Here is a 12,700-nt window from a genome sequence, read left to right as displayed (position 1 = left end):
AAGTCAGTATTCAGTACACGCCCTACTGTCCTACGGCATCATCTGATACACCTGAACAACACATCCTGCTTGACACATGCTCTTTGCTTAGCTTCCAAGACAACACTCATTCGTTTCCCTCCAATTCCTTCTCAGTCTCTCATGCAGGTTTCTTTTTATCTCCTGGTATTTAAATGCTGAGACTATTTTCATGGCTCAGGCCTTAGATCTTTTTTCTCCTCCAAGACTTTAGTAATCTCATTCAGTATAAGTCCTTTAAATATCACAGATATACTGACAACTCCTAAGTACATTTCTCCAGCTTCGTCCCCTCTCTCCTGGTCTTCCAACTTACACATCTAACTCTCTATTCACATCTCCTCTTAGATATCTGATAAGAATCTTAAACTCCTGATCTCACCCCCCAGAACCTGCTTCAATCCTACAGTCTTCATCTCGATAAACAGCAACTTCACTCTTCAAAACCTTTTGCCCTCTGCTTCCTCTATTTGACACCCTATATTTAGCCATAAGCAAATCCTGTTGGCTCTACTTTAAAACGTATCTAGTATATCTAGAGTCTAATCACTTATTATTCCACCTCCTGGGTCAAGCCAACATCACCTTCCACCTGAATTCTTTTAATAGCCTCCTAACTGGCCTCCCTACTTCCAACCCATCGCCCTTGTATTCTCAGCGTGTCAGCAATGACCTTTTAAAAATGTAAAGCAAATCAGGTCAATCTCTGCTCAAATTGCTCCAATAACTTCCAATGGTGTTGCCTCCACATCTAACAAATACAAACACCTCAACCACAATATGTTCAAAACTAAACTCATCCTTTCCCCTTATCCCATTTGTTTTTCCTATTTTTCTGGGGTTTTTTGGCTGCACCGCATGGCATGCGGGATTCTAGTTCCCCGACCAGGGATTGAACGAACCCGTGCCCCCTGCAGTGGAAGCGCAGAGCCACAACCACTGGACCACCAGAGAATTTCCAGTTTCTCCCATTTTTCATTTCCCTATCAGCCACACCTAAATCAGAAGCTTTACAACCCCTTCCTTTCATTTACTGCTGACATCCTGTCACCAAGCTTTAGAGCTTCTACTTCCTTAAGATCTCTTAAATCCATCCCCTCTTCCTTATTTCCAGGAGTTCAAGCTTACGGCTTCCCTGGTGGCGCAGTGGTTGAGAGTCTGCCTGCCGATGCAGGGGACACGGGTTCGTGCCCCGGTCCAGGAATATCCCACATGCCGCGGAGCGGCTGGGCCCGTGAGCCATGGCCACTGAGCCTGCGTGTCCGGAGCCTGTGCTCTGCAGCGGGAGAGGCCACAGCAGTGAGAGGCCCGCGTACCACAAAAAAAAAAAAAAAAAAAGAGTTCAAGCTTACTTTGTTTCTAACATGGATAATTACATTAGCTTTTTTATCTGGTCTCTAAACTTCTGTTCTCCATCCACTGCTCATCTTCTTTAAAAACACACAAAAATACCAGCTTAAAATCCTTCTCCTCCTAGCTTTCAGGGGAATGCTCAGGCCCCTTAGGTTAACACACAGGGCACCCCAGTGCCTTTCTCCCACCTTATCACTTGCCACTCATTGATCCGTATAAGCCCTACCTTCTAGTTATATCAAAAGAATGTACATGTTCTCCCAACATGTACATTCTGAGATTCACAAAGGCTGCTCTTTGTGCCTGGGATAACACTTCCTACCTTCATCCTGCGTCTAGGAGACCCCTATCTGATTCTTTAAAACTATATCCAGGTATCACCTCCTCAGAGAAGCCTCTACAGTCACAGTTTGATTTACAGCCCTCCCTTTTGTACTTCTACAACATTATGCATGCCTTACTCAAACGCTTAAATCACACTGTAATCAATGGTATATGCATCTCTCTTGTCCTAATAGACTATTAGTTCCCATAGGGAACCGGCAATGAATGATCTATTCAAGATTGTTTCCCTAGACTCCAGCAGTGCCTTCTGAATTGAAATGCCAAGTAGTTTCAAAAGTCAGATTACCTCTACAGCCATGATGATAATAGCAGCTTTCTTTTTGATTGTTGAATTGGCAGGAAGATTTATTAAAGAATGTACACCCATTCCAAGACTACTAATAGGTGGAAGATCAAGCCAATCAGGATCCCTTATTCCTCCCATGCAATCTTTGGCCATGGGGTAGATAGTGCCATTTCCATCTCGAAGAATAATAGGAGACTCCTATAATAGAGGTGAAAATTAAAAAGTTTGGCTCCCAATCAAAAATGTTATGTCTGATTTTTAAAATAGTTGTATTTATTTTCAAATTAGATTTTATGTTTGTAATAGTGACCAAATAAGAAACTTAATATTAAAATATGTTGAATATTCTAAATTCTTCAATGTTTAATAACAAGCAAACTAGAGCCAAACCCTAAGCATCACAAAAATGCCAATGTTGTCATATAAATTTTCAAAAGCAAAAATAAGCCTCCATACCTGTCCAGCAGTAAAGATGGCTACATTCCTCTCATTCTGACCAAGGAAAGCAATGCTGCTTGTAGGGAAATTATTTTCCTGTTCTGCTTTTCCTGTAGCAAGATCAAAGATACAGTACCGTACCCAATTTCCAGTCTTCAAAACAGCATGCACACCTTCAGAAACACATAAATGTTAAAAAAAAAAAAAAAAAAAGTTACACATCCTTAGTGAACTCTAGTAAGTACCTACCAAATTTTACATCTCTAGCCACATTTCAAATGTAGATACATTTCATTCCATAATGTTACAGGAGACAAAAACTGCCAAATGCGCCAAACCACTTTATCTCATTCCCATTTACTGCACAAGTATTAATAGAACATGGAGTATGCCAGTTAGCAAAGTTACAAAATCTTTTACCTTTGGAATCCACATTCACTGCTAATATTTCTGTTTTTTCAGGTATACAAAGCTTTTTAGGAGTCCTTTGGAAACAGTCAGGAACTTTTGGTGTTCCTCCAGTTTTGACAACCTGCATGACAAAAGGAATTTTGCTCTCAAATCTGTAACATACTCAGGGTCCCGACATTCACCTGCTGAGTGAGTCCTCTACACTTACCTGCAGTTCATCAATTCTAAGTAACCTACAATCCTGGAGGAGAGAAGAAGGGTCAGCATCTGAACCAGAGTTGTTTTGACAGTTTGTATTACTGGACGTTCCTGGAAATTTTACAGCAACATAGGCTCCATCCACTTTCAGCACCTAGAATACAGGTAAATACGATAAATGTTAACACTAACTCATATGAAATCAATATGCAAGTTAGAGTCATTGAACCAATTTAACACTGAAGGCATTTAATTCCTTATGAGTATGTTTCTTCAATGATCGTCAAGTTGTAAAAGTAACCTGAACACACTCACCAAATATACTGTTGACATCTACTTCCATGACAGATTATCCACAGACAACATAGGTAGAGTGAGCAATGCACAGAAAGCCAAGCACAGGACTTGAAACCAGAACACTTGAGTCATACCTCTGCTACTTACTGCTTTTGATTTTAAGCCAATGTGATCGTCTTAGAAAAACACAGCTGCCCGTAAACTACCGTTCTATTTGAAATCAAAAGGCCTTTGTAAATTGCAGGACATGATGTATCTACTCTGCCCTTTAAGTCCAAATGAAAGACCATCCCATTTCACAAACTAAAGAGCAATCAGGAAAAGTTACTTTGCAGGTATTCTACAGCTATAGTCCCATTTTGTTTTTAAGAATGTGAAAGGACAAAGGTGAGATTAACGGCATTCCAGCTGATGAACTCTACTCACTTGGTTTCTTAGGAGGCAAGACCCTCTCCAGGAAGAAGGGAAGAGAAAGTGGAAGCTTAAAGACAGTAGCAAGATTTTTAAATGTTATGGAAGATCATCTCCATTAAAACTGTATAAGTCCCAAAGAATGGACTGTATCAAAAAGTAATGTTATCTCTTAGCAACTTTTCTGTAAATCTAAAATTATTCCAAAATAACACTTTTTAAAAAAAGCAGAATATCACCATAAATGCTCAAGGAGAGGTATAATAATCTTCAGTTCATCTGTCAGGGACAAAGGAGATACGTGCATCAGATTAAAGGATGGGACTAAAGAGATCATTAGAGGTGATAAATAAAGCAGCCTTGAGGAAAGGGCTGATGAGCACTCACCAACCGTAAGTTCTTCGATAACCAATACCATTATAGTTCAGTGAGTAACTAATTCTTAGACATTCTGAACAAACCTTGCCAACAGGAACATTCTTAACATCTTCCACAAAAACGACTTCCCGAAGAGACCACTGCTCTTCGTTCACCTTTTCCTCCTCTTTTGGGGCAGGGGTGGACCGTCGTCGTTCTTAGACAACAACAAAATGGTAAGTACCAAAAAGAAAATGTGAAAGAGACTTTATAGATTTCATCTAAATATATGAAAAAAGATCATTTGTAAAGGGATACATAACTTAGATATCTAAATAAATTTCATGAACTACTGCTTTATGAATTGAGCTTTCATAACTAACTTCCACTTTAAATGAATTCATAGTGAAAAATATCCATGTTCGTTAATGCCTAACAATATTAACACTACTATAAACAACTGCAAAGAAGTATCTAAAAATTTTAAACTTATTCTGGACCCTCAAAATTAGGGCTATCGGACCAATGTTTAAAAAGGAGGATCTGTTGGGCTGTTCTTAAAACTAGCACATGACTATTAAAAACTTTCAATTTCCTCAAGTACAAAGCAATTAAAACTAGAAAATAAATGTACTTTGGAAAGCTTTTTTAAAAAAAACTCTCTAAATCCAAGGTGCAGTAGTAAATCTAGGTTTTTAAATTCTACAAATTCTGAGCGAAAGTTGTGACCAAGCCATAACCAATCTACAATAACAGTCCCAACAAAGGCAGGCAGATATTCTAGAGGGGCAATTATTTCCTTCTATTACTGCAATGCACTTTACATATTGCAGCAAATTATAACTCGCAAAAACAACAAGCATACTCAACACTGTAAATACTGTTTTTCTATTTAAATAAAGCTGCACGTTGAAAAAAATTAAACTAGTAGGAACACAATTTATATTAAAAGATATTAGAAATGGTCTGAGTTGCCTCAAATCAGACACAAACTGAACACAGCTCTCTGCCTGGGATCTTACTTTGACCAATGTGTACTACACATAAAACTTACTATACGGCATTGATGCACTGCTGGCAATGGAGGATGCGTCACTACACGTGGATGCTGGAGATGGTGGAGGACCCATTTCTGTTTTCACAGGTTCCTGCTTACTTTCAGGCCTGCAATTAGAAATAAGATTCTCCTTATAATTAGGAAAATGACATTAGGAACTTGTCAAATGGCTTATTTTTAAGACTCAAGTTTATTCTCATTAGGGAATGAAATAGTAAAAACTTATACAAAATTGTTATTCTTTAGGATGCAAACTGAAAAAGATACACATTGCATACTTCAAATTTTTCTTAATGTTTTAAAATAGGAAAGAAATATACTATGTGAAGCTATCAACAACATGGAACAATGGTTCAGATAAGCCTTATCTAGGAATAACAACAAAAGCTACACTCAATTTATCAATATAGCTTTACCAAAAGCCTCTTGAGCAAGCAAGTTTCACACTTCAGTAAATCCTGACTTGGACACTGCAATTTAACTGAAAAGATGATAAAGGCAAATAAATAAAAAGTCTACTATATCATTAATTTCCTAGAGTTCAAAGAAGGAACTCTCCTTGCAATGGCTTACAAAACTTTACCACCAGATGGTCCAAGAATAATCACCTGCTATAACTGAAATGAGAAATTATAGTATTAATAAACTATCCCTCTTCCTTGAGTTATTTCATTAATGTTATACTCGAGAAGATAACTATAGCAACTACATAATGTTCTACAGATGGTAAAAATATATTTTTATTCATTAAAAGGCAGAAGTCAATTTTTAGAGAGAAAAGTCATGTATTACTCAGAAATGTGTTATATATAGATTATGCTGGTATGTATTATAATCAGGGCCATCATCTTAACCCCCTCATCTGCTATTAACCCCACCAGGAATTTCACCTGAGTTTAGAAATAGTCCATAGAAAAACAGCGTTATTTTTACCAGCATCTTAGCAAAGTTCTCAGTACAAGCACACATGAACACTCATGGCTGCTCTGCAAATCCTGTGACAGTGGAAGCAAGCCAGTACTGACTCATCATGAGCACGCTTAAAGTCAGCACGTTTCCATGACTGTAAGAGTCTACTGACATGAAAATGATTATCTTCTTAACATTTAATTTCACTTAGCTCTTTTACTAAGTTTATTAACAAAGAAGGCAAATTTCAAGGAAGGTTCTGAAAAACGTAGTAAATCACAGGATATAAATACCACATCCTGTTTTAATCTCGTTTTCTGTTTGTGCACATCAAAAAGATTTCAAATGCTCTTTACATAAACAATGAAAATGTATTTTGCTACTTTTATTTCTAGGATAAAAACAATCAATGCAAGTAGAGGGAAAAAACAAGACAATATATGGAATCTAAAAAAAGAAAAAAAAATGATCATGAAGAATCTAGGGGCAAGATGGGAATAAAGACGCAGACCTACTAGAGATCGGACTTGAGGATATGGGGAGGGGGAAGGGTCAGCTGTGACAAAGTGAGAGAGTGGCATGGACACATATACACTACCAAATGTAAAATAGATAGCTAGTGGGAAGCAGCTGCATAGCACAGGGAGATCAGCTTGGTGCCTTGTGACCACCTAGAGGGGTGGGATAGGGAGGGTGGGAGGGAGACACAAGAGGGAGGGGATATGGGGATATATGTATATGTATAGCTGATTCACTTTGTTATACAGCAGAAACTAACACACCACTGTAAAGCAATTATACTCCAATAAAGATGTTTAAAAAAAAAGATGGCATGTCACATCCTACTCAACACTTTGGTTTCTCCCTTTGAAGAAGCAAAGGAAGAGAGCTGCCAAGCAAGGATCAACTTATGACCTAAGAGAAGTCACGTATCACTAGCCATCAACAAGCATCTCCACCATCGTGCTGAACACCCAGACCAAGAGCATGACCTACACTGGGATAACACGTGGGAGTTTAGGGGAGATGGCAATGTGGTATTTTCACTTATGCCTTTGCCTGCAATGAAGTAAGCCTTTAAAAAGCAAGTGTCTAGAGTCTGTTATTAAGAATGCTCAATTCGATCAGCTAATACAGGCTAGATAAGGAAGAGGATTCTAAAAAACCTTTTTCTCTTACACGGGTTCCTTATAAATCTAGTGCCAGCTGAAATTCATGTGCTTGGAAAATATCCACACCGTGTCTTGCACTTTAATATAAAGTATTATAAATCCATTTAATTGAATAAACATATTCTAAAACAAAAAAATAAATAAATTTAAAAAATAAAAACAAGACAGAGAGCACAAAGCACAAAATAAGCAAAAAATCTTAATTAGGCATAAATTACAGTAGCTTTGGTTTATAAAAGAATATCTTTAAACTTAACAGTAATCCTTGTACAATCATTACATTAATTTGAGCAAAAAATTTCAAAACTTTAAAAAATCTATATGTATAGTACAGTCCCAATCATTTCTCTTCAATATTTGTATAATTCAGAATAAAAGAAAATAGTATACCAAAATATTTAAAATGCTATTTCTGGAATGTGATATTATATTACTCTTCCACGTTTCTACAATGCTCATGTATTTTTACAACATTAAGAAAAAAAGTAATTTTGAAACTTTACTAAAGTGTTTAAGATCATGTACCAAACAACCAAATCATAAAGATGAGTAGATGCTTCTAAAAGTACAGTTGTTAAGATCTGTGTACCTGGCTCCCAAACAATAAGCCAGCCCCAGAATGTGGGTTATACACAATTCAGTGGTATTTCTGTTCACATATCCCCCCCAACCCAAAAGTTTACAAATCCTTTATAGAATTTCCCTCCCCAAGCACATTAACCTGTAAAACCCTTTCAATGATCAAGATGCAGGCAAGATGTTTGGTAGAAATTAAGATGATTATACATGGAGAGAGGAGGAAAAAGTCTGCCTAAGACAGTATGGCTGAACATATTATCACTGCTATACAACACCTTCCAAGGATGAACTCTAATGACAAAACAAAGACATCAAAAGAGAACTCTACACTGCTATTCTGGCCACCAAACATTAAGAATAACTATAATATACAAATATTAACCAATTTGCAAACAGTAAATTTTACCAATTCCTTTGAAAATTCATGGGGATCTTAATAAGACCCCCTCACGTTAACTTGTCTAAGTCACTGTACACCTCTAAGTCTCCTTGGTTACCCCCCTTCACATACAGAGCAAACTAGAAACTGATGTTAAATCGAGATTAGTTAGGACATAGTACTTACTTAGCTTCAGTAGTTTTGCTAGCTTTGTCCATGCTTTTCAAGCTCTCAGGAGATCTAAGCTGAAACCTACAGCTATCATTCATATTCCAAACTGACTCCATTAAGACACCAACTTTAGGAATCCCAGCACTAATTGAAAATGCAACTGCTCCAGCATGATAGAGAGGATTATTTCTTAGGCATACCTAGCAAACAAAAGAAAAATCACCATCAAGATGACAATTTTAAAACAAACTAGAGGAGTTACATGTTCCCAAATTATGGAGCAGGAATAATTGGCACATTTGCTAAAAATGAACTTTAAAATTTCATGCAGCAAATAACCTGACCGTTCTGCCACAAGGACACAGAAGAGAAATAGCAGAGAAGAAACTAAAAAGGTTATTATTTAAAAAGTGAAATGTGAACAAAACAATTACATTTTTTTATCTGTTTCTTATAATTTGAAATTATTTTCTTCCTTAATTCATGATGCTATATATAGGCTCCATAACTTCATCTCTACTGATACTTGTTTCCCTCAGAAGACTGTTGTTTCCTACAAGCCAGAATTTTCACTGAATAATATAAGTTTTCTCTTAAATTAGAAAAAGAATATGTAGACATTAGTGTTAGAAGTTAACTGAGTTCAGCAGTGAATAACCTATAAATCTTCACTGCCATGGAGCACCCCTAGGTCATACTCTAAAACCAATAACCTCTAAGGTGACACTGCCAAATGCACCAACAGTAACTCTAAATGAGGTATGAACATTATTTCTGGAAATCTCTTTTGATTCTAAAGTAGCCCAATCTTACTTTCTGTTCAGTCATCCAGTGACTAACGATTATGTTATATTTGACAGTGGACTATATGATAATCATGTTTTTTGTCAATTTATAATTAAATATAAGTCACACAGTCTTAAGAAGGTGGTACATTTGAGAAGTACAGGAACTGGAAATACTGACACAGAGCAGGAGTTCTGTCAAAGAATAGTTGTGTGTCACTAAATATAGCTCTGTGGCATAAAATGAATAGTTCAGAAGAGCCGACTTCTTGAAAAGGGTATGTCCTGCTTAGGTTGACTTAAAGAGAGGTTTCATCCATAAATTTTTGGAAAATACTGGTGAAAGCTTAAATACTGAAAGAGGATCAACAAGAAAGAAGGCTATAATTGTCAAAGAAATGTGGCAAGATATATTAGAAGTTATCCATTAATACCTTCTTATAAAAATAAATGCACCTTAGAGACAAGGAGGTGTATATCCAGCATATAAGAAGACATGAAATGAATATCTGCTAAACATACTACTCTCCACAATTATGATCTGTGAGTGCAGGTGCGGCTGCAAACTCTTAACTGATCGACCATTCTTTCTGATGTTAACATATGAACGATTTCCCCATTATGTGGCCATGACTGTCTTAAACCTCCAGTTTTCTACACTTTAAAACAAAATCTTATTCTATACCAAAGTATTGGAATATGCTGCTATTTTTCACCAATTTAGTGCCAAGCTATTGCTTAAAACTTTTCTTCAGTGCATCTTTAAAGGATTTTTCTACCCTCCCTGTCTATAGTAATGTCATCCTACATGCTAATAAGGCATCTGCCAGGATATTCTGCTAATATGTGAGTCTAATAAATAAGGAACTTTGAAAACATGAGAAATCAGTATGTGAACTGAATAAGAAAAAGGGAGCTCCTAGAAAAGAGAGATCTGTCCAAACCAACTGATATAAATAATGAAGACTAAACAACAATATTCAAAATAATGGGTAATTGCTGAAAACTTCCTACTTGGAAGGCCAACAAAGGAGTCAGAACAAGACAACCATGAATAGGACCAAAGCAAATAGGAGTCCCAAACAAAAATAAGAAGTACATAAGCTGAGTTTTGGAGAAAAGTAACAGCTAAAGTAGTGATTACTTTTTAAGACACAGGTAATGTAAACATGATACCACCTTACAGTGACGAGGAGAAGCTGAATTGAAAAAAAAGTGCTAGATGAGGAAATTAGTGCCATGTTACATCACAAAACCCAACACTTGTCTAAGCGTTAGGGATTATAAAGTCCTTAAACACTCATTGCAGCACTTGCTATAATGAATATAAATGTCAACTTTTAACCCGAAGATAAATTTCTAACAGAATCTAATGAATTAGAAGTATAACGGTAGTGTTCACACTCTTTTGGTCTCAGGACCGTCCCCCCCCCGTTAAATATTACCAAGGATCCCCAAATCTTTTATGTGGGTCATATATAGTTGGTATTTTATGTATTAGTAATTAAAACTGAAAATTTTAAATATTTAATATTAATAAACCCCATGTTAATATAATTTATAAAAATAACTACATTTTTTTAAAAATCAGCAAGAAAAGTGGCATTGTTTACATTTTTGCAAATCTCTTAATGTCTAATTTAATGGAAGACAGCTGGAGTCCCATGTATGCTCCTGCATTCAATTTGCTGTAATATGTTACTTTAGCTAAAGTATATGACGACAACTCAGCCTTACACAGATAGGTAACTGGAAAAAGAAGGACTCTCAGATCCCCTGAAAGGGCTGAGAAGCCAGCAGGAATCCTTGGACCACACTTTGAGAACCACTGGGGAACTAGAAAATCACACTCCATAAGATATATATATAAGAGGCTAAAACCATCTCAGAAACTAGTAGAAACACGAAGATTTGACGAAGACTCCTGCCTCATGCTGACAATATCGCCAGAGAGCAGTATCTTTCAAACTGCTTGGTCATAAGAATCATCTGGGATGTTTGTGACACATAAGGAAGCCTGCGTCCTACCACCAACCAACTGAAAGAATAATTCAGGCAAGGGGCTCCAGACTCTACATTTTTAAACTCTACATTTAAGTACCAAATGATTCTTAAAACCAGGCTAATCTGAGATTCCTGTCCCACAAGAAAACCAACTGACATCAGGGCAGAATCTGTTACTCAGCTATTGAGTAAAAAGTGATGTGGCACATACATACTACTGGAACCAGGTCCTTCAAATGACATTCATTTACAAAACTGCCTACAGGGGAATTAATTACAAGGGAAGAAATGATTTTGATGAGCAACAATGTCCCTTAGGACAGACTTAATTCGTTTTTTTTTTTTTTAATATGTATTTATTTATTTTGCCTGCAGTATGCGGACTTCTTAGTTGAGGTACGCGGACTTCTTAGTTGCAGCGTATGAACTCTCAGTGGCGGGCATGCATGTGGGATCTAGTTCCCCGACCAGGAATCAAATCTGGGGACCCCTGTATTGGGAGCGTGGAGACTTACCCAAGGAAGACCACCAGAGAAGTCTCAGGACAGACTTAATTCTAACCACTTACCTGGGTACCAACAGTGATGTTCGGCATTGAAGAAATACCAGCACTAGATTTGGGCTTTTTGTTTTTTGCTCTAGCTTTCTCTAACATTTTTTTCCTTTGACTAAAAGGGACTACACCCCTGAAAAGGAAAAGCAAAAATTGGACAAATAAGCGGCGAAGAAGCCCATTATATAAATCTGAAATTACACACATTATATTTAAGTATTACTTGTATATTCCTTCTCTAATATTTTTGCCTCAGTATAATATTAGCATGTATAACTTATTAATAATCATAATTTGATCACAGGTTTATAATACATAACTGGGTCCACTTTCATTAAACATTTAGGATTAAAAGTCACAGGAAATTCATCATTTGATATTTACTTCCAAATAATTCTGTTTCATTAGTAAATTCCCCTATACATTACTTCTGCCAATGCAAAGTTGCTGATAATTCCCTAAAACACAACAGAAAATACATTTGAAGCCCCTTTCGAACATTAAAGGAATAATTAAATGAGGCACAGAATATTCATACAATGACATACTTTAATAACCTTTAAAATTATATTTTATGTCGCTGTTAAATGAAAAAAGTATGAAAAACACTCTAAGTTTCTAATTAAGTAAAAGCAAAGTACACGTTTATATATAGGAAAAAAAAAGATTAATAAAATACTCCCAAAATGTTAATAGTAGTTACATTCCGGTTGTAGGATTATAGGTGAGTTTTGTTTCTACTTTATACCTTTTAAAAATTTCATAATTATAGTCACTAAGTATGTATTATTTTTATAAGCTTTTCTTTATCTTAAGGGTTTTTTCCAATGTTACTTTGCTCCGAAGTGAAAATTTCCCTCTCTATAAAGCATTAGCTTTTTTTTTAAAATTGAAGTATAGTTGATTTACAATGATGTGTTAGCTTCTGGTGTACACCAAAGTGATTCAGTTATTATATTACATTTTTTATATATATA

At 36.2% G+C, this 12,700-nt stretch overlaps 1 protein-coding gene across 3 annotated transcripts in view; it reads right to left on the bottom strand.

Moving 5' to 3' along the window:
- The window catches only part of UBR5 (ubiquitin protein ligase E3 component n-recognin 5), a 101,304-nt gene that overhangs the window by 62,000 nt on the left and 26,604 nt on the right, over window positions 1-12,700 (bottom strand). For all 3 annotated transcript variants that reach the window (XM_024756546.1, XM_024756547.1, XM_024756548.1), the window contains exons 12-19: window positions 11,739-11,856; window positions 8,397-8,581; window positions 5,169-5,278; window positions 4,219-4,331; window positions 3,060-3,203; window positions 2,861-2,972; window positions 2,459-2,613; window positions 2,003-2,200 (exon numbers count right to left, since the gene is read on the bottom strand). In XM_024756546.1, coding sequence (XP_024612314.1) covers window positions 2,003-2,200; window positions 2,459-2,613; window positions 2,861-2,972; window positions 3,060-3,203; window positions 4,219-4,331; window positions 5,169-5,278; window positions 8,397-8,581; window positions 11,739-11,856 — 1,135 coding nt within the window. The remainder of the gene's footprint in view (window positions 1-2,002; window positions 2,201-2,458; window positions 2,614-2,860; window positions 2,973-3,059; window positions 3,204-4,218; window positions 4,332-5,168; window positions 5,279-8,396; window positions 8,582-11,738; window positions 11,857-12,700) is intronic.

Source organism: Neophocaena asiaeorientalis, unplaced genomic scaffold, assembly GCF_003031525.2.
Source record: "Neophocaena asiaeorientalis asiaeorientalis breed wild unplaced genomic scaffold, Neophocaena_asiaeorientalis_V1.1 scaffold29, whole genome shotgun sequence".
Taxonomy (NCBI): Eukaryota; Metazoa; Chordata; class Mammalia; order Artiodactyla; family Phocoenidae; genus Neophocaena; species Neophocaena asiaeorientalis.
Note: the sequence above shows the minus strand (reverse complement) of the source record. Positions and strands in the feature narration are given on the sequence as shown.